Here is a 22,304-nt window from a genome sequence, read left to right as displayed (position 1 = left end):
TCTCATAGAGGGTATTTCTAGTTTTGTTTCGTAGGGTGAAAGTAGCTTGCCTCTTGTTTTTTCCCCATTGACCTAGCTGATTTGGGAGAGTGAGTCATGGTACACAGCTAGCACCTGAAACGTGCTTATGGGTGTCACAGGAGTAGCTACATCCCATGTTGTGCCTCTTGCAGACCTGTTAGCTGCACTAGCTGTGCTTCACCTGTAAGAAAAACCAAAGTATAAATTGATTGTATGACAAAAAGTTAGCGTTCTTAATATCTGTTTTGGTGCTTTGTCCTAGATGATTTTATGCCTTAGATGTGCAAGAAAAAGATTTTTAACTTGGTAGCAGATTTTCTTTATTGTTAGTATAACAAAACCTTCAGATTTATTTAATTTTGTCTGATTATTTTGACTCATTTCGGAGGGGAAGGAATTGGAGCGCACCTAAGTTAAGTAGTGTTTTAACATAAAGTATTTTGCCTTCTCCCTGCCCATAGTTTTAATATGGTTAATCCCTCTGGCAAACTTTTTCCATATACACTGTTTCCCATGCTCAAGAATTTTAAATGTCATTTTAATTCTGTGAACATCCATCAGAACAGCAAAATGATATTCATTTGCTTAGTATACTTTTTATGCCAACATTGAAAACCCGTATCTACTAATTGCAAGGGAGAACTGGAAAAAATAGCTAGCGACTGTTTGATGCTGTAATTCATAAGTGAAGTTTGACAAACTGATTTTTTTTTAACCTAGGTTTTTTCAATGTGTAACTTTTTCTTTTGTTTTGTACTTAAGGCTACTGAAACTTCAGAAACAGGCCTTCAGTCAAAACTAAAACAGCTGGCTCGGCAAGCCCTGGATAGGTGAGTATAGCCAACATTAGCATAAATATTTGCTATCAAGATTAAATGCACCCTATGAGTTGGATTATCTAATCCAGTCTGTTTTGTGGTGCAAAGAGCATGGATTGTGGCTAGAAGCAAATTGTGTAGCGTTTTTCTGGTAGCTAGCTGCCAGTTGCTAAGTCGCTGAAAAAGTAACTGTTGTGTCAATCCTCTGGGGACCTTGGGACATGCCAAATTAGGGAGGGACTGTGTATTTTTTAGTGCTGATGCACCACTTCAGTCTTCAGAGATATAGATCACAGTAGTGTGTTATAATTTTTGGCTTCTATAAAGATGCCGAATTCACACAAGCGCTAAGTCAAGGTGTTAGCATCTCTTCATACTGAAGGCAGCTTGGAAACTGGAAAATGTTTAGGTTAAAGGTGGCAATCTAATTGTAAGGGTAGATCTAGTGGACTGGATAGGGTTTCTAAAACCAGTTACATGCATGCAAGTTCAGTATAACTCATTTTAAATTAGCTATATAATGGAGGTTAGAATAATGGTCTCTGTCATGCTAAGTTTCAGTATAAGTTGCTTTGGAGCAAGTTTCAGTCCGTGTTCAAGAACGATATATTGATTCGTATACGTGTGACTATCCAGCATCTTAAACAGCAACAAAGATATACAATCTTCAAGCAGTTGAACTGCAAGTCATATATGGGATTGTGAGAATGGCAGTGAGGCTTTACTGGCGTGGTAGCTGCTAGACAAATTAAAACTTGAAGCTCTGAGAGGAAGCAACACAGTAGGAGATGCTAAGGCTAATATTGGTGGATTATCACTGTTCCTGGCTCATAGCAAAGTAGGGCAGGCAGTTAGGAAATTGTTTTTGTTTCCTGTTTGTGAATCATTCTGAAAGGAGTTTTTTTTTTTTCCCCTGGGTTTCTGAATAATGGAACCATAACTATATGTTTAATGTTGTTGTAAACAGAAAATGTTTTTTGTTTTAGAGCAGAGGCACTGAAGGAATCTATGTCAAAGTCCTCTCAGAGGGAGAAGTCAACTGTAGTCAAACCAAATCAGCCAGTCAGAACATTCTTTCCATTGGGACCTGATTTTTCTTTAAATGATAAACCACAGATAATCAGAGCAGTACAAGCAAGTGAATCTCAAGGTCAGAGATACACAGCAGAGGAGATTGAAGTACTCAGGTAAGATGAGGACAACTTTCCTCAGTTTTTACCATTTGTGCAAGTCTAACACAATAGATTGAAGCGGCATAAGTATGAGGTGTATAAACAAAGGGCTGCAAAATCATCTCTTACTCATCATCTCCCATTGCTTTTGTTTTCTACACATTAATAAATTCTAGTATTCTCTTTGGTAATGTAATTAGTGTCTTTTATTCACGTAGTGGACTTTCTAGAGTGTGTTTAAACGCTACTTTTTTGTATTTGACTGCCATATTATTTTTAGTAGCCTTGTTTTTTTATGTTACACATATCCTACCTGACTGAGTTCATGACAGATCCGATTCTGTGAGGTACAAAGATGTTTTTAGAGATGTTACAACTACTACTTCACTGGAAATTGAGGAAGCTTAATATTTTGCAGGATTGTGCATTCTGTTGAAATGATTTCTGTTTGCATTGATTCTCATCACAGGTGGGATAAGTCACAAATAATGAAGAGAATCCATAAAACTTCTAGCCTAAATCGTGAACTTTGAAGTCTTTATCAAATATGTCTTAAATACATTATTCAATAAATATTTTGATCTTCCTCTTCCTCCTCCTCCCTACACAACAAATAAAATTGTGATGGAAGTGGTACTCAACAGTATCTGTGATTGATATAAAATAGTCTGCTCATTGACATTAAGAGACTTAGGTGGATGAAGGATATATTCCTAAAGATAGAAATATATGTGCACTTGAAAAGTTACAGAGCAGTAAAAATGCTCTTAACCAAAAGTTCACTTTTTTTCTCTTATAATGTTTGTGCAGTGTATGTTTCTAGTTTTGTTTGGGGAGGGGGGTTGTTTTTTAAGTCGGGACAGAGAACTTCAATTTGTTTTGCATTTTTAATCATCATTTGTGTTGAAAATATTTCACATACCTTTTTCAGCTAACTCCTTGGTTATAATTGAAACTTTAATTACATTCACATTTAAGTATGATTCTCAACTTTTTAAAGAAGTGTTCCGTGCATTTTAATCTAATGTACCAATAAACATGTGTAATATTTTCATTTATTATTGTTGTTTGGCAGTGTTTCAAAATACTCCCATAATGAGATTAAGTGTCATTAATTGTTAATTGCTGCCAATTTACACACCCTGAGAGTCTTTTTTAAAAGAGAAGTAAAAGATGGCTTGGGAAGTTCTATTCAGATAAATAAATACATTTTTAAATGTGAGTTTTAGACCTATCAGCCACACACCTTTTTATAATCATTTTCTGCAGAGGCATGGTGATTTGTCCACAAGTATGCACTTGCAGGATTAGTGATGAAGTCATCAAGTACTGCACGTTTCAAGACCAAATAAGTACAGTGCTTATTTTCTTTTCAAGTGGTAGAGCGCTTTTTGTCTTCAGAAGCACTTTATAGGTTTTAAACATTGATTTTTGTCGTTATTTACTGGAGCTTAGTCTTTGAAAGATGATAGATAGGTCTGTGATTATATTTTTCTCTTATGACTTGCAGAAAGACTTCAAAAATTAATGGTATTGAATATGTCCCTTTCATGAGTGTTGATCTGAGGGAACGTTTTGCCTTCCCTATGCCGTTTTCGTAAGTGCTATTCAATTACTAAACTTAAACTTGTTTTTTATTTCCAAAACTTTTCCATGTCCTATACTGTTATGTTTTCTCTTTTAGAACTTGCAACTTTTTAAGTAGGATTTTAATCATAATTCAGGCCAGGATATTTAAATACTACTACTTCCTTTTTCCAGGCTGATCTTAGGACTGTTTACTGTGAGCTAATCCTGCTCTGTAGGGCTTTTGCTGGCGTGGCCTATAAGGGGAACATTAGTTCTAGCTTTTTGGAGTGCTGGACTTGGCTGGCAGTTTGGGTCCATTTCCTGACTCTGTTGCCTCCTGATCAGTTTAGCTCCCTCAGCCTCAGTTATCCCATCTGTAAAATGAAAGTGATAGCTGTTTCCTCTGTGAAGGATTATTCAGAGGAGGAGTGGTATGTATGTAACTGCTAGGCTTTATGCGTGAGCAGTGGTATAGGTTCAGATCACATAGAGAGTAGACAAAGACACCTCTTTTTTCCTTCAATTTTCTACTAAAGGCTTGGAAATCAGACAAGCTTCAATATTTTCAGGACCAAGGAAACTTTTTATTAATAATTCATTGTTTGGAAGTAAAGAGGTAAAAAATGAGTTTCTGCTTGTGTAGTCTTATAGGAAGGAAGCTCTCAGGTTTTATTTCGTGCTTTTACTAGCTTCTGCTTTTTTCCCCCAAATCATCAACTTTACAGCACTGTTCTTTGCAGTTGTTTTATAGCTGTGTGTATAAAGCTATGTAACTCTTTTGCACATATTTTCTACTATGTATCAGTTGTATAAGCTGTACTGTGAGAAGTTTCTTCTGAACTGCTGTTGATTTATTGCTACTTCTCCTTTCTTAAATCCAGTGATAAATGTGGCAAGTTACCATTATCTCCCAAGCAGAAAGCAATGTTTGCCAAGTGGGTGCGACCAGATGACCTAACAAATAACCCTACGATGATTTATACTGTATCAAGTTTCAGCATAAAACAGGTAATTTGTTCCTAAAGAGGAGCCCATGCTGTTGGAGCTGGTTACAGAGAGTATGAGACCCTCTAAAGGTGAAAAGGAATACTTGTTCAAAAGGACCTCTCAAGTGGCAAGAGCTTTTCTTGACCCTCTTAAGGGTAAATAAATAAATCAGTAAATAATATTGCGCTAGATTCCCTGTGTTTTATAGCCATAGGAATAAACAGACATGTTAACAGTAGAAATGAAAACTCCAGCAAAAATCCTTTTTTCCAAAAGTAATGGTAAGATTAGCATCAAAAATGGCAAGGCATACCTTGCAGCAAATTCTTCACTTAAGTTATTGCATGCAAAAAATATTGGGCAAGACTTAACTTTTTTTTAGCTGTCAGGAAGCAGAGTGGCCCATTAAGAATAGTGGAAATCTGTTGTTTAATGTTAAGTTGCATAATGGGCCAAGTTATTCTGAAATCAGCAACAATTTCTGCCATTTGGATCTGGCTTATGTTACACAGTGTGCTTTGGGAAGGTGGGGCTACGTGTATGTGGATGATGAGGTGAGATATCTGCACTTGTCTTTGGTTGTCGTTAGTAAATCCTTTAATTCTGCCTTGCTCTGTTAGGCCCTAGTGTTGTGCGAGCATGCTTTTCCCGCCTCTTTAGTAGTAGCTTTGCTTCTCTTGGGTCAAATCCCTTCCCTTTTGAAGGGAGCTACTAAATGACAACTTTCCTTCCCTTCCCACACAACACATGTGTCTTTCGATATCTAAATATTAGTAAACGTCCTCGCTATTTTCTTTTATTTACAGACAATAGTGTCAGATTGTTCTTTTGTGGCATCACTAGCTATCAGTGCAGCATATGAAAGAAGATACAACAAAAAATTGATTACAAGGTAAATAGCTGTCCTTTAAGATTTTGTCAGACTTAATATTGCCAAACTTTTGAAATACGCTTTATGGTGGTGATGTTCAAACTGATGTCTGTTAAACTTGCTCAAGATCAAACACAGTATTTCTAAATAAGTCAAAGTAAAAATAATTAGATTAGTATTCTCAGCTTTTATCAACTTTAGCTGAGGTTCTACATCTATATTATTGGACAGGTCAGTAAAAATAAGTGAGCGTTTGTTTTTCCTTTCCTCTGTCTGGAATTCATGTGGCTTTAGCACATGAAAGTGAAGACAAGTTCAGGTAGATGTATAATGCAGACTTGGAGTCTAACTGTAGATATGCTTTTAGGGAGAAAAAGTAGTTTGGAAGGGTTTGTTTGTTTTTTTGCTTTCTTAGTGGAAATTTTATTTATAGCGCTTTAGAGATATGTTTTCCTACTTTGCTATGCCAACTGCTGTGCAACAGATGGCCCATCTTGCATCCTGTTGTACAATTAATGTTAGCAACACTATCATGGTTACACTTGACTAGAGTGTTGTGATAAGTTTAGCATGGGTTTGACAGACAGGAGCCTATTGCAAGACCAGTTGTGCGAATGTTGTTTCTGGAATTTTTATTTTAACCCATGACTTTTGTTTTAATGATTCTGTACTGTCTCCTTGGTCATATCTTTGCCTTTATCATCCATACAATTACTAAATTTGCACTACAGCTCTAGAAATACGGTTTCTTTAATAGTAAGATACAGTTACTTGCCTTGCTTTTGCTGGAGGAACAATTAGGTTAATTATGTTCTTCCTGTTACTCTGTTAAGTAGAGAAATGCAGCAAAAGTAAGATCCAAAAAATAAAATTTAGTTAAACAGCATTGACACTTTTACTAAATTTGAGTAGCTCTTTTATATAAAGTTATAAATTCTAGAAACAGACCATGTTAATTCAACTCCTAATATCAGTCTTTTTGTACATAGAGCCAAGTCATTTATGTCATAACTTGTCTTTTTTTTTTTTTTAACAGTATAATTTACCCTCAGAATAAGAAAGGTGAACCAGAGTATAATCCATGTGGAAAATACATGGTGAAACTTCACATCAGTGGTGTTCCTAGAAAGGTAAATGGTCCTGGGGAGACTAAGACTGCTTAAGCTGTGTGTTTTAATGGCTTGCTGTGCTTTACTGTGAAGCTATGCTTATCTAGCAAAAACTTTGAATCCATTTTTTTGTTGGAAAATGGTGCTTAATTGTTGCACCTTTTGGGTTTTATTTTGGTTGTGAAGTATGTAACAGACTGTGGGTATTTTTTCTGCAGACTTTCACTGGAATAACTTACTCACCTATGTTAAACTCATAACATTTCCTTACAGTGCTTAAAAGAATTATGAAACTAATGCAGGAGAAAAAAAAAAAAAAAGAAGGTGGGGAGCAAGGGTGGAATAACTCTTTACCGCTGTATAAATTTGTGGTGTGTCTTCAGTTGGGGTGCAAATAATCCCCTTTCTCTACCCCATTTCAGAAAGGAGGTATTAGAAATAGAAAAAGTCTAGAGAGGGACATCCAGGAAGAACATAGGTATGGAAGGTCCACAAAGGAATGACTGAATTGACCAAAGATTTTTAATAAGGAGAGGAGATGTCTGAAGGGGTATAATAGAACTTGGTAAATTCAAGAACAGCTTTGCTATCTTTTCAGTACAACAAATAGAGGCATAAAATAATGTATTTCTTCACATGATACTTAATTGTACTCATTGTTGCAGATGATGACAGTTTATGAGATTTCAAAAACTGAGTAGTTGTATTCATGGGGAAAAAAGCCATCAAAGGCTATTAAATGCTAAGATGTAACCTCTGGCTCAGGAAGTCCTTGAGTTGAAAAATTCTGCAATCTGAAAGAGTGTTTCAGGGAATTATCATTTATGTACTTGTCCTGCTCTTAATACTCTTTCTGAAATATCTAATATTGGTTGCTGTCAAAGATGGGTTATGAGGCTGAACAGCTGTTTGTTCTTGTGTGAATAGAATTATCCGTCCTTCCATACGTAGCACAGAAAATGTGCTTTTTTAGTAATTTGTATTGGTGGCAGACAAATATCAATGTGAAACTGAAACACCTGTTCTGGGGAATGATTTCAGACCAAACAGTGTAGCAACAATCTATAGTAATGTCAAGCGTATTCTGCCTAATTTAAAAAAGAAGTGTTAATACTTTCACAATTGCTGCTTTGATTTTTTTTTTCCTTTCCAGAGAGAAGAAATTTAAGTCTGGAACTAGAGACTATGAAAGTGATGTGACATATAGTTCATTTCCCTTTAGTTAAATAACTGTTTATCTTTCTGCCGGCTACAGAGCACAGTCTGTGCTCTGTTTCCTTATTAGGTGAGAGGGATATTGTTAGGCTTTTCTCTGCTTTTTTTCTTAATGCTGGTAATTACACTGAACTTTTCTGTGGCTACCTCTTTCAATAGATGCTAAAGCAGTTTACAAGAGACTACTATCATTATCCCCATTTTACATAAGGGAAATTGAGGCAGGTGATCACAGCTCACCCAGTGAACCAGTTAAAGAGCTGGCAATAGAATTTGCTTTGTTCACTAGGCCAAACTACTGCAGGATTGAGAGAGGTATTCACATCTGAGGAAAAATGGTCAGGCCTGGTTGTGTATCAGAGTTGTATATTAATGAAATTCTAGTTTTTTATCTTTTTGAATTTTCTTTAAAATACATTATTAGTTTCATGATGATTTTCATGTGTTTTGTTTTGCACAGGTTATCATAGATGACCAGTTACCTATTGATCATAATGGAGAGCTTCTCTGCTCTTATTCCAACAATAAAAATGAGTTATGGGTATCATTAATAGAAAAGGCTTACATGAAGGTAATGGGAGGATATGATTTTCCTGGATCAAATTCTGTAAGTACTGGATCATTTCTAGCAGAAGCAAAAAATTCCTTTTGATTAATCACAGATTGAAAAATTTTCTTCCTAGTGAAGTCTAAGTGAATTGCTTGCAGAGATGAGTACCAGTTTTTGGGGTGGGTTTTTTGTTGTTGTTGTTGTTTTTTGGGGGTTTGGGGTTTTTTTTGTTTTGCAAGTGTGTTTGTATGTACTTAACTGTACTTGATAAATTCCATCAAAACAGAGTAATAGGGCAATTCTTGCTCCTTAAGAGGGAGTCAACTAGAAAAGGAACAGACTAATCAGTTAGTCTTTCCATGTATATAATGGGAACAGGTATGTGAAAGTTACTATTTACCAGATTGTTTCACTTATTTATATAAATCTGAAACATGTTCATATAATATGGGTACTAAAGAAGAAGTCATAATGGCGCAGCTAGGTTGGCATGCAAAATATTTTTTTAAAAAGCCTAACTTACTGAAATGAGTAGCCCATGTAATCTTCATTTGTTGCTTATGAAGTATTTCTGATTTTTCATTCTAACTTTTTTTTCAAATTTCAACAGTATATTTTTGATTTCCTGATGCTGTTTGCATTCTAAGTGGTGTCTTAATAACCACATTCACTGAAGGTATTCTAAGTAATGGCCTTCTGAAATATGATTATCAAGGCAAATTTGGCCTTGTATAAGGGGTAATCATAGCATATATTTTCATATATGTTTATCTCAGTGTTGGGCTACTTTGTTTTGGAGAAGAGAGAAGCTGGTGAGATGAAATAGCTCGGTGTATTCTCTCTGTCCTCCTCTAACTTGCTATCCAGAAAAACAGCTTGACTTGGCTGCTTAATTCTCACCACCACTCTAACTGCCCCCTCTGCTTTTGACTATTATGGTTTCCTTGTATAACCAAAGATTTACTTACTGACTGTATTGTATTTGTAATTCCTGAAGTTCCCACCTATCTGTAGTGGTCACTGACACTTCAAGCATTTATAGTCTCTGCTTTTGCTTTGAGGAGTACAGAAGAAAAGAAAGGGGAGGAAGTAGCATTTCATGAAGATGAAATGGGGAGATTAAAGTTTTTTGGTTTTTTTTGAAAAGCATGTCACTGTTAGTTTTACCAAAAAGAAGAGAGAACCCACATCCTGAGTCTTAGAAGTAGAATTTATGTAATTAAAATTGCATATATAATAGCAAGGTTCCAAATAGCTTCTGAGAATACACTTTGAAAGTCCATGAATCAAATAAATAAATGGAACACACAAAATTGAGCATGGTTAATCAGTTTCTTATTTTGTTACGGCTTGCGTAGCTCTGAAATTCTAGTACCCCGTCAGTTCATTTTCAAGCATATGCTTGATTTCTTTGAAGGTACTTTTATGATTTATTTATAGGCATCATATGCTTATAGATGGATTATCTATTATGATTTCATTGAATGCTTGCATTTCAGAATATCGATCTCCATGCACTGACTGGTTGGATACCTGAAAGGATTGCTATGCACTCTGACAATCAAGCTTTCAATAAAGATAATACTTTCAGAATGCTTTATCAGAGGTAGAAGTTTGTTCCTTCCTAAATAATCAAAATGCTTGCTGTGCGGTAGCTGAGTTACCAATATAAAAGCAGTACAGTTGCCATAGATCCCTTGCTACCATTGTGGTTCTACCACAAATTCTACTTTATAGCATCTCCATAGGCTTTCTGGAAGAAAAAAAATAGAGGTATTGGTGACTTTGATAGAATGAAAGATTTGAGGGAATTTGTTTGAGATATAACTTCTATTCCTTGCCTTCTGAAAGAAAAAAAATACCCCACTTCTTCAGTTACAAGTTGGTGAAGAAAATGGAATGTGAAGTCAGAGAAGAGTAGGTTGGAAGCAGTGTACAAGTTAAATATGTTAAAAAGCAAGAGGAGATGTAGGCAGAGCATTTCCCAGAACTTTGGCATTGAACTGCTGACATTATAGAAGCAGATAGGGTATGATATTTCTAATCGTATCACAAAGTCTTGGTAACTATGCCCTGTTAGTAAATCTGGAGAAGCGCAGTACAGAAAGTCTCTCAAAACTGCAGTACTAATTTTCAGATCTACCATAACATGAAACATACAAGTGTAACTTTCAATTTTCACCTAGAAAGTGCTTTGATTCCTTTCGAAACTGTCTAGTTTGTGCAACCAGTATCTCATTTCAAGGACGTAGAAGGGGATATTGTATTAACTGAAGCCACCTGCACTCATGATGAAAGAACGTGACTGTAAATTTCTACAGTGCTGTGTTCAGTAGGTTAGGAATTCTCAGGTGTGTGTTATGGACTTTTCAGACATTCTGGCATAGTAGTTGGTCATTGCACTTAGGATGGGATCTAGCCATAACAACATCACTCTTATGTTAATCGCTAGACTGGAAATGTGTCAGTCCACAGTCCATTGATCTTGAAAGATCTCTAGGCTCCCTGAGTAGGGATTTTTATTTATTTATTATTATTATTTAAGACATTGGAGCTATCAAAATTGAGACTCCGTAGGCCTCTGTTGAGGGACACAAAACCTTTGTGTAAACCCATGCAAGAGTATAGAAGCAGGTACTTCTCATTCTTCAGGTTTTGGCAAACTCCCTCAGAATCATTATGGGTAGTGGACTTATTAATTTGCTTATATAAAGCGATTGGCTAAGTGCTGATGAAACCAAATTTGTGATCAGCTGAAGATCTGTAAAGCATATCTTTAACAGGTGACACACTGGATTTCAGGTTTGACAAACGCTGCTTTTATTGTATAATGAAAATAGTCATTTTTCACTTAAAGCCTTCACTTTAATACTGGAAGGAAATAATTCCACTTTCTCAAGCACTTTTTTTCAGGAATGATTTCTGCTTACAAAAAAAGAAAAAAAAATTATATTCCAGTTTTTATAAAGCAGAGTCTCAGTAATGGGCAATGTAAAAACATGCCATTAGAGTGTCTAGCAAAAGATAGTTTACAAGTGCTAAAATTTAAATTATTTTTTACCTCTTTTTGAACAGATTTCACAAAGGAGACGTCCTTATTACGACAGCAACAGGGGTGATGTCTGAAGAGGAAGGAGAAAAATGGGGTTTAGTTCCAACCCATGCATATGCAGTCTTGGATATAAGAGAGTATAAGGTATGGGTATCTACTGATTTCCACCCCTTCCCCTGTCACCCAATGACTTATATGATTTACTATATCTGGGCTTCATTGGGAAATTTCAGAAAGCTTAATAATACTGTTTTTTCTAATCTTTTGGTCCATCTGCCATGTTCATATAAATACAAAAATTATCCTGACAAGTTGAGCAGCTTTATTGTGCATTTCTTTAGGGCCTTCGATTCCTTCAATTGAAAAACCCTTGGAGCCACTTACGTTGGAAGGGACGATACAGTGAAAATGACACAAGAAATTGGACCCCAGATCTACAAAAATACTTAAACTTTGATCCCAGAACAGCTCAGAAAATAGACAATGGTAATAAGACTTAAAAATCACTGTATATTCAGATAATACAGATGTTTGTGGTTTATCCCTGCAGGAAAGTGGAAAAAAATGTCTAAGCAGGAGGGAGGGCAGGGTGAGGGTAAAATAAATGGTAGAAACTGAATAGCCCAAAACTTCGGGGAGCATGTGCATATTTTAAACAATCATTTCAGGTTTGGCTGGGTTTAGCTTCTTGGGAAGGGTTCAGTGCAAAAATAATGTACTGAGAATATACTTTATAATGCTGCCTTTTAATATGTGAATAGACTTTTCTACGTTTTTTTTCCCCTGTAACATTTGCAAGTATGTATCAACATGCTCATTGCAATCAAAGTGCTAAATTTTTTTTCTTGCTTATATTTGAGGTTTTGCACTGGAAGAGAACAGGTTTTCTCCCTTGCATTATGGTGATATATCTTAAACAACTCTTTACTTGCTTGTATTTACAGCTATAAGAATAGATTGATAGCCATCTTCAAGGGAGTGGCACCACTATATCATTGTGCAGAGAAATCACTTGGATGATGCCAAACATTGTCTAGTCCCATTTTTCCCTAGGGAGCAGCAGAGTGTAGCATGGGAAAGTCAGTATGGGTTTGTTGGTTGCAGGGCAGACTGCTAATTGTTTCCAAGTTCTGCAGAAGTTGCATTTTAGATTCAAAGAGATGTTGGTTCTTTTTCTGATATCCTAGTTGCTGTTTGTTTATCTTTGGCAAAGGAGTCCTTTTGTTTGGTGCCACTTTACTTTGACAAAATTATGCATCCAAAAATATCAAATAATACCATTTAATGATGAGTCCCATGCAAATATGTAAGGAAAACTTTTATTTAAATACAAGAATAGCAACCTTAGCTTTGTGATAATAAAGAGAGATTAGCTCATTGTCTAGTTGGTGGCTCATTTAGTAAGGAATTACATGTTTGTAAAATCTAGTTGTTATAAATTTATATAAAATTACCTTAATAATTTTAAGGGAGTTAATTTTTCTGATTGGATTTACATTGTACCAATCTCATTGTCTAAAGGCAACTGCATTTTCTTAGTGCTACAAGACGTGCAACTGCCTGTATCAGAGACTTGTGTTATGATGCTGTTAACTTTTGAGAGTTCATTTTAGCAGAAGTCAGTAATTTTGCAGGCATTGTTGTTGGCTGGTAGTGTGATTAGGTGAGCTATAGACAGTTAAAACAAATAGATGAGCGTGTTGTAAAGGCAAAGCAGATCCCATGTGCTAAAGCAAATCACATGGATGCTGGATATGGAGTACCTTGAAACGTATGCAAATATACTTGCATGTTGATTGAAGACTTGGTTGTGTTGGACAGCTGTTGTCCCTGTTTGATGGACCTTCAATTGAATAGCAGACTAAAGTAGGTTGTTGAATTGAAGAAACCTATTTCACTGCGTCTACATTTTTTTTCAGAAACCTAAAAAAGGGGAAGACAGTTCAGAATCAGTTAATAATGTCTTTTTGGATAAAACAGATTCTCTCATGCCTTCTGCTCAGTGCTTGAGAATGCAAAATACCCAAACAGCTTCAGAAATTCCCTGGCCTTTGAGATAATCACGGATACTAACTAAATGGTATCTCTTGGTTTTAACTTGTTTCTTTTGGGAGTTAAGCCAAAATTTAGAAGTGTGGGCAATGCAGACATTACTGAATTTTACAGAAATGTAGGTTTATATCAGCTGTATAGTTTACCAGGAAAGAGACTTTTGAAAAATGAGTAAAATCAAGATGTCTGGTAGGCAAATAATAACAGCAGTTCCTTTGTAGGAATTTTCTGGATTGCTTGGGAAGACCTGTGCCAGTATTATGATGTTATTTATTTGAGCTGGAACCCAAGTCTTTTTAAAGAATCTACATGTATTCACAGGTTGGTCCAATAGAAAAACTTCTATGTTGAGACATCACTAAATGTTTTGATGTGGCATCTTTCCTTTCTGCTCCTCTTCCTAGTTACAGCTGAAGACATTGGACTCCAACCATGCTCTCTTGAACCTGACTTTACCCTTTTAAATTCTCAATCCAGACTTTGCTTTTGACAGCTTCAATAAAGTTGTTGAAACTCCTGTGACCTCTGTGATCATGTGAACCTAAGGCTGTGTAGCCAGAGTCTGACATCAGTCCTATGTCTCCTCATCAGAATAGAAATCAGCCTTCTGTACAGTCTATGTTTGTTCAAACAGTCACCAGGCAGTGCTCAAGTGGTATTGCTTTTATCTGGATTTCATTTTCCTGGACAGTAGCAAGTCATTTCTGCAGTGTATGTTCTCTTTGCAAGATGTGGTCAGTGATGTCAGAGTATTTTACTTACAATAACTATGTTGACGAAAAATGGAGTTAGTTAATCTTCCTTGTCTATTGATTTTTCAGAACATGACATTTATCTCCCACCTTGTATTGATTGTATTCAGTCTTGTCAGTCAGCTTGAGAGTACCTCTTTCTGTTTCTGAAAGCAAGGGTTTCTCTGTTTCTCTGCTCCTCTGTACTCTACTTGGCCACTGCTTCCACCTTGTTTCTGTGTATGTTAGCTCTGCAACAGCTCTTTCATCTGTAGTAAAAATGCTGAGTTTCATCTGTAAAGGCTCCCTCCATCTTCATGTTCAAACCAGTTCTGAAATAGACTGCCATGGTGCAGTAAGATGAAGTAATGTGTGTATGTTATCCTCAGAGCTCATCTGCTTGTCTGTCTCTTTTATGCTATTAGTGATCGTTATACCTCTGTGTGAGGAAATGCCTGGCACAGTGGCAATCATCATCAACAGTGGTGTAATGATGGCAGTAATTTGAAACTTAATGCAGCCTTCCACACATGCTGTTCAGCTGAAAAGTGGGGGGAGGGAAGGTTAATGGGGTTTATACATAGCTTTTTCCACTTCTGTTCCCAGTGTGGCAACTTTGCGTTCAAGCATCAGCACCTTTTGTTTTTTTACCACAGAGTGGTAGTAGTAGTTGAAGTGGTTCATGAGGCAGCAGGAAAATTTTGAAATGGAGTACCTTAAAGACTTTCAGCACTTCATGCAGGCAGCCTTCTACACATGAAACAAACTAATTTTTTAAATAAAAAACTTCTGAATAAAAAATTGGAGGAAACCATTTGGTTAGATTTTTGAACTAACCATGCCGTATATATGGAGTCCTACAGTTACAAAAGCATAGAGTATTTTTCCCTTCATATTAAATTTGGCACGTGCAGTCATGACAGTAACTGGCTAGCCCCAGGCTCCTTGAGCTGTTCAGCTTTTGCTGTGCTTTGTGTAACTACAGTCACTGTACTAAGCAGTCACACTGTTTGTATTTAGCGTTTTTGGTCATCACACTTGTATTGTAGCAAAGCCATTTATAAAACAAAATTGTAAGATAACGCTTCTTATACTGCTGTATTATGTAACCACTGTTACAGCTTCCAGTAGAAAATTAGCCTTCAATAACTTTGTTACTGATGCTACATAGCTCCCTATATATTTAGAGTTAGTTTTCAAAACGCAAATTAATGTCTTACTCATCTAATAAAGTATCTGTATTATTACTTCTAGTACTTGGGATGCAAAACAAGGTCCAGTGAAGGATGCCTACAGCCTGGCTAATAATCCTCAGTACAAGCTAGAGGTCCAGTGTCCACAAGGTGGTGCTGCAGTCTGGGTTCTGCTTAGCAGACATATCACAGATAAGGTGCCATGTTCTTTTTCTTATTTTTTCTGTATTATGAGTTCTATAATATATTCTGTAAATCCTGTTATATAGCTTTATATATTATTAGAAGATTACTACTTATATTTTCCTATATTTCTTTTAAATTCAGCAGGTACAAATACCTGAATACAAGTTTGTTGAAACAGACCCAGAGTAAAAATTAACTGAGGTCATTATATTCCACCCATAGTGCTTGAATGTGTAGAATGTAGCTCTGGTAGCTTGTACGTGTTCATTATGTTTAAAAAAGAATTAAAAATAAAAACACTTTTTATGGTACTGAAGTAACTCTCCATCCAGAGGCCTGAACTCTTTTCAGTGAAATTAGTTGCAATCTAGTTATTTCTGACATTTTTAAAAATAATTAAATTAGGTATCTCAATAAATAAAAATACCAGATCATACCATGTGGCAGTCGAAAGGGGATGACAGAACATGTACTTGATTCTGATCATATGTTAGTTACATTCCACAGAGATATATAACTCTTCTTAATTTATGTTTTTATAGGATGACTTTGCACACAATCGGGAATTCATTACAATGGTGGTATACAAGACTGATGGCAAAAAAGTTTACTATCCAGGTTAGTGTATCTTATTTGCCAGGAAAATGGTGCTTAGAAATGAATGAGGACTTGAAGACTTGCAAGGAAGCAGAGAGGCATGCTTTGCTTTAAAACGGGAGTTCCCATCCTAATAGGAGAGGATCAGTCCTCTGAAATGGTCATTTGGCCCTCTTTGACCACCTTGAACAATCTATACTGAAGGAATAAGCCCAGCTGTACATGGCAGAGATAAAGGGGTTAACCCTGCTTAGAGGTCTACATAATTCTGCTAACACTTATTTTGGCACAGCATTTTCTTCATTATTCTGTTTCTTTTCCAGTGGCAATAGTTGATACTTGGAAGTGATGTTGTGCTTCTAATTACCAAATAACAATTATCCCCCAAAGTTGTGGAATTATTTAAAGGTTTACAGCTTCCAGTAAATGAAAATAATTAATGTTAATTGTTATATAAACTTGGCTTAGCAAACTACCTAAGCAAGCTCATGAAAGAAATAATTACTTTGGAATGTGTTTAAGTGTTCAACTGCATCAGGCACGGAATGCTTAAGAAAAGTATTTAGGTGCCTAACTTTTAATAAAGCATTGCTGTTGGTCATTACAGGTCAGATTCTACTTGCCTTGAGAAGAAGGGGTTTGGCTTTTGGAACTTTGTTTTAGCTGCAAAAAAGCCACCCATGTTTTATCTCAAGACAGATAGCAGGTCTGAGACATGGGTTGCTTTTGTCTTTCTTATCTTAGGAAGTAGATGTCATACCCAGCTTGAATGGACAGTTCAGACTTCAACTCAAACATAGAACTACTAATATCTTGTTTGGTTTTTACATCAGGTTAGAGGTCTCAGTGTGGCAAATATTTCTTGGATTCATCCAGTGAAGATGCATTGTAGGACAGGCAGGATTTGGCCCGTTGATTTTGCCAGTAGGAAGCCTCTTTAGCGCTGTGCTTGAATGTAAGGTAGCTCCTTGTACAAAAGTTAGAGAGTACCTTTTAAAGCTATTTTGAACAAAAAGTGGAATTTGGGATATTTCTATGGGGACAGCTGGTGAGGGCTGAGTTGTTCATCTGTTGTCTTGTTCAGTGAACTCTGCAAAAAACAAAAAAAAACAAAAAAAAAAAAAAACCCCACCTTTATAATCCAAGCTGTGTTTCTGCAGAAAACATCCTTTGAGACCTGAGCAAATCATTGTTGATTTTTGCAAAGTCCTATTAAAGCAACTGCTTCTTCTTGGTGCCCAAGACGTGCTTCTGATGTTAATAGTACTTCAGCGGTGCTTATTTTTACATGTTTTGTTTTTATTGAAAACATTAAGTGAGCAAACCAAATGGTACAGTGGAAGGAACTGTTTCATTTGTGCTTGAAAGGCATGGAGTCTTCCAGCAAGACTGTTAACAATAACTGGATGATTCATGTGTTTTGTCTTGCTACCCAGACTCTTTTATAAACTTTTAATCTCACCAACTCAAAATTGTTTAAAACCTTTTTCTTTGGAAATAGATTCGTCAAGCTACAGTATTATTTTCACCATCTGTTAAAATTGGATCAGACCAAAACTATTTAATTCTTTGGCACTGAGACTGGGATTTCCCATTCCTAAACTTCTCATTGTTTTATATTAATCCTTCCCTTCCTGTGGAGAACATAAAAGGCCTTACCTCTATCAAAAGTAATTGGCTAGACTTGTTTCTGCCTCACCTCAATCAAACATCTGGAAAGAACCAATTAGAGGCCAAATAACAAATTACATGGTATCATTGTGAAAGCAGAAATTTAGGATTCTTATAATAAATAGTGCATTTGCACTGATACTGGGATGCAACTACATCTGTGTCGTGGTCACAGGGATTTTAAGTGTGTGTGTGTGTGTGTGTGTGTTAGGGAGAGTGGTGATAATTAAATTAACATGTTTTGAAGTCATCTTTACCAAGTGACCAAAGATTTTTAGCAGCCTGCATTCCGGAATCCTGCCAGCAGAGAAGGGGTATCTATAACAGACTCCTTGTCAGGAGAATTTTAAGGAGGAACAAGTTGTTCTTGCAAGACATGGGATTTAAGCTTATTTTATAGCACAGATTTTTTTTGTCCTTCGATGTATGATGTGCCTTTCCTGAAAATGATAGTTGCTCTTAACATTTTTGATCCTTTTTATGAGCAAATCTTTAATGCTCTATTCTTTCTGAAGCACTCAAGTCTGGTTATAGTCTAACCTTAGTACCAACAATCTGACTTTCCTGGCAAAAATCACTGATATAAAATGACTAAGGAATTTACTGAGCCAGGGGATTTTTTGATGAGGAAAAGTGTTCATCCTTTTCTTTTTCAGCTGATCCTCCTCCGTATATTGATGGTATTCGGATCAACAGTCCCCATTATCTGACCAAGATAAAGCTGACTTCTCCAGGGTCCCATACATTCACCTTAGTGGTGTCCCAGTATGAGAAACAAAACACTATCCATTACACCATCAGGGTATGTACTGTTGATCTCATAATGAATTTATACAATTATACTAAAGAGAAAATGACCTTTCCTTGTGAATTTGATGAACAAGTGTACTTGTGCATTAATACTGTTGTTTTGGGGAGTAAGGAAATGAATGATGCAGCAGAAATGTTGATGAAGTGCTTAATAATGTTCTCTATTATAGTTGTAACGATATAGCGTCCATGTTTTTAGTAATGAAATTTTAATCTTCCCTACATTGCAACACAGATGTGATGTAATATTGCAAACAACAACTAATCAACTGAAAAATACTTCTATTTCCTGGAACAAAAATTTGGTATCTGCATACAGGCAGAGCATTGGTTATCTATCTATACAACATTAGCCTATTTTAGATCTCAGTTAGAGACATCAGAAAACTTTAAATCTTAAGCTATTATCTTTTATACTCAACTCCAAGGGTGATTTTTTTCCTCGCCTCCTTTGATCAGCCACCACCTCCATCCCCGCCACCCCTGATGCCATCTTAGATGTCCTTACCAGAGATGCCATCTGGTAAAGGATGGGTAAGAAGGAAAGAGATGGTTGGAGACCAAGTATTAGAGTCTCATTTCGTCTTTGGTGATGTTTTGGGCGTGTAGTAAGCAAGTCTGTAAAAATGATGTGTATGCAATGCTGTTTTAAGTTTTTTGTTTGTTTTAAGGGGGGAGGGGTTTAACTTTTCGTGTTTTCATATGAAAAGGGTAAGATGAATGTGTGACCAGCTTCTTCTTTTACAACGCAGGTGTATTCCTTGTGCAAGTTTACCTTTTCCAAGATTCCTACTCCTTACATCGTTTCTAAACGGGTAAAGAAACATTCTCTTTCTGTTCTGGCTTTTGCAGATTTGAGATGTACAAGGTTGTTAAATATATTGTTATACTAATGCCTAAAAATGTCAGGTTAGACCATCTCCAGCAAATGGAAAGCTAACAAATGCTCAATCTGAGTATAATCAGCACAAGGCCAATCCTGTACTTAAGTTTCACATAACTTGCCCAACAATTAGCTGCCCTGCAAGCATAATTCATACCAACATAAAAGTTATTGGGCTGGCTGACTCTGTTCAGGATGGTGGCTTAACTTTTATTGGTGTAAGAATCCTATCTGGTATATAAGCTTCATCTTCACTGCAAAGGTATTGGTAGAACTGTATCAATGCAGATACACCATACAGCCTTTGGAGAATAGACTGGCCTTTAGAATAACAATATGCCATAGCATGCAACTACTCTGCGAAGATCAAATTGTGCTACTACAACTGCAGAGTAAAAACCTTGCAGGAGCGTTGCTCGTTTTCTCTTGAGACACATGCCTGATTTTCTTGAAAAAATTCTTGGCATTATGGGACAAAGTCAGCAATGGAAAACTATAGGCAGCAGTACCAAGACTGTGACAAACAGACTAAGATTGGCAATAACATAATCTGTTACTGTTCTTACATTTTGTATAAGACATCTCAAAGACTGTCATCACTGGACAAAGCACTCATAGTGTCAAATAGTATCATGGCAACATCTCCATGGTTCATTTCATGTAAAAATGCCCCTTGAGAGTACAGCAACAGGGGCAAGGGCAAGGGCAAGAAACTTGACTGAAATTTAGTCAGAGGCCCAGGCAGTTTTGGGGCCAGTTGCTATTAGTATTTCAGCTATCTACATGAGCTGCAGTTACACCTTCAACTGAAGCGTAAATATAGCCAAGAGCTCACAGGATAGTGCAGCTTGCTTCCAAACTTGTCATGTTTGAGGGGTTTGGACACTGCGTAAAGAAATTAAATCCCATAAAAAAATTCTGTTCAGTGCTGGTTTGATATGGGGTGGGGGGGAAGTAACATACTAGGAATATATCTCAGCTAGAATTTTGTGTGAATGACTGGCATGTCTTACAAGTCTAACCTTTCATTTTAACGACTAGCAGGAGGAACTTGCAAACAGATGGCCTGCTCCTCAAAGTCTGAGCAGTGTTCTTTCTCTTGTATTTATTTGACCTGTTGGAATCTGTCCTCATGGATAGCTTTGTTGTGCCTGGAATGCTGGTTCTTAGTGTGCATACAGGTGACTGGACAGTGCTGGAAGGAGTGTTTTCAAAAGCAAGGGTTAATACACCAGTATTGTACTCCCCACACTGCTGCTGTTTCTCATTCATCATAACAGAACAGTCTGTGAACAAAAAAAACATGCACAGTCCAGTAGTCATGGAATAGATAGGAATATAGAGCCTTTATTGCATGTAATTTCTCATGGTCAGAAACATATAAATGTACTGAATGCATCTGCATTTTTCACTTTAATAAGGCATCTAAGGCCTTGATCTAAGTAGGTGTAAGACTGTAGTGAAACTTTCTGAATGCTTACTTAAACATTCTGACCTCACACTTACAAAATTAGGAGGAATTACTAAAATCAGTGACATGTGAAGTGGGAGGAGCTTAGTCTTGTTTTGTCTGTATGTATAAGCAATTTAAATCTTCAGTATATAAAATACTTTTTGTACTTTTTTTTTTTTTTTAGGTTAACGGACAATGGAAAGGTCACAGTGCTGGAGGATGTGGAAATTTCAGAGAGAGCTACAAAAACAATCCCATTTATCAATTTCAGCTTGATAAGAGTGGGCCGTTACTAATTGAACTACGTGGACCAAGGTTTGTAGAGAACAAGCATGCATCAACACCGGGTGTTTGTGCTAAGGATAAACTTTGTTAGTATCCTCCAAAGAGATGGTGGGAAGCTCCTTGAAAATCCTGAAATGCCATTTACTCTGCCACCAGCAGACCAGAAGAAAGAATTGGATGTCAGTGCCCTATGGAATATCTTTTATTTTGAAAGTTTCTCCCCTGAATTGCAAGGAATATGCATAGTTCACGGACACACAGCTGTTACTGTCATACAGCATGTAGTGATATTAACCACTACATCCTAGCTCTAAAAAGGGCTCAGGAGGATTGAGTTTTGGACAGGAAACTTATAAAGCAGAATACAAAATAGATATAACTTAAAATGTAGCTTAAGGCTTACAGTTCTCAGTCTCATTCATGTGATTTTGCATACAAAACAGTGTTGCAGTGTGCTTAAAGATACCTTATAAAGGATAAGAGAAAGTGTTTTCTCACAACTGGTAGCCCCCCTTACTGAGATTGACCTGTATAGGATCCATGGAAGTAAACTCCTGCAAAATTCCTCTCTCAGAATAACAGTATATAGAGCCTCTGAATAGCAACATCTCCTGATATGCAGTCGAGTGTGGGGGTGTTTGGTTTTTTTTGTTGGTTTTGTTCAGTTTTTTTGGTAAAGCTATGTGTTTCAGGCCCCCCAAAAATAGCACCACTTCTCTATCCATTCTCTCCCCTCTTTGACAGAGCTGCTCTCCTCATGAAATGAGGATGAGTAAAGGCACTTCCGTGAAGGTGTGGCTCTGCTGCTCCACTATTTTTTTTTTATATTTATTTAGTTCTTGCATTTTGAGCTCATATTTGGGTAGTTTGAATGACGGGGCAGGGATGCCTGACTGCTACATGTATTAAGAGGTAGGAGACAAAGTGTCCCAAGTTACAGTGCAACATGAGAAATTCTGTTGAGTCACCAACACTGATGGTGATCAGATCACAGACCATGATCTGTGCCACTCAGCACATAACTATGTCACCCCTAGCTTAACCACTTGAGGTATGCTTAGGTGCAGAGGAAGAAAACT

General features: G+C 36.7%; 1 protein-coding gene across 2 annotated transcripts in view; it reads left to right on the top strand.

Annotated features, from left to right (window-relative positions):
* Nucleotides 1–22,304, top strand: part of CAPN7 (calpain 7) — a 34,622-nt gene that overhangs the window by 7,946 nt on the left and 4,372 nt on the right. For both annotated transcript variants that reach the window (XM_068935579.1, XM_068935580.1), the window contains exons 4-19: nucleotides 784–851; nucleotides 1,826–2,026; nucleotides 3,522–3,608; nucleotides 4,462–4,588; nucleotides 5,374–5,459; nucleotides 6,475–6,568; nucleotides 8,223–8,369; nucleotides 9,812–9,918; nucleotides 11,388–11,508; nucleotides 11,706–11,850; nucleotides 13,638–13,737; nucleotides 15,402–15,537; nucleotides 16,069–16,144; nucleotides 18,451–18,596; nucleotides 19,357–19,419; nucleotides 21,125–21,255. In XM_068935579.1, the coding sequence (XP_068791680.1) occupies nucleotides 784–851; nucleotides 1,826–2,026; nucleotides 3,522–3,608; nucleotides 4,462–4,588; nucleotides 5,374–5,459; nucleotides 6,475–6,568; nucleotides 8,223–8,369; nucleotides 9,812–9,918; nucleotides 11,388–11,508; nucleotides 11,706–11,850; nucleotides 13,638–13,737; nucleotides 15,402–15,537; nucleotides 16,069–16,144; nucleotides 18,451–18,596; nucleotides 19,357–19,419; nucleotides 21,125–21,255 (1,835 nt within the window). The remainder of the gene's footprint in view (nucleotides 1–783; nucleotides 852–1,825; nucleotides 2,027–3,521; nucleotides 3,609–4,461; nucleotides 4,589–5,373; nucleotides 5,460–6,474; nucleotides 6,569–8,222; nucleotides 8,370–9,811; nucleotides 9,919–11,387; nucleotides 11,509–11,705; nucleotides 11,851–13,637; nucleotides 13,738–15,401; nucleotides 15,538–16,068; nucleotides 16,145–18,450; nucleotides 18,597–19,356; nucleotides 19,420–21,124; nucleotides 21,256–22,304) is intronic.

The sequence above is a fragment of the Struthio camelus genome, chromosome 2 (genome assembly GCF_040807025.1).
Source record: "Struthio camelus isolate bStrCam1 chromosome 2, bStrCam1.hap1, whole genome shotgun sequence".
Lineage (NCBI taxonomy): Eukaryota > Metazoa > Chordata > Aves > Struthioniformes > Struthionidae > Struthio > Struthio camelus.
Note: the sequence above shows the minus strand (reverse complement) of the source record. Positions and strands in the feature narration are given on the sequence as shown.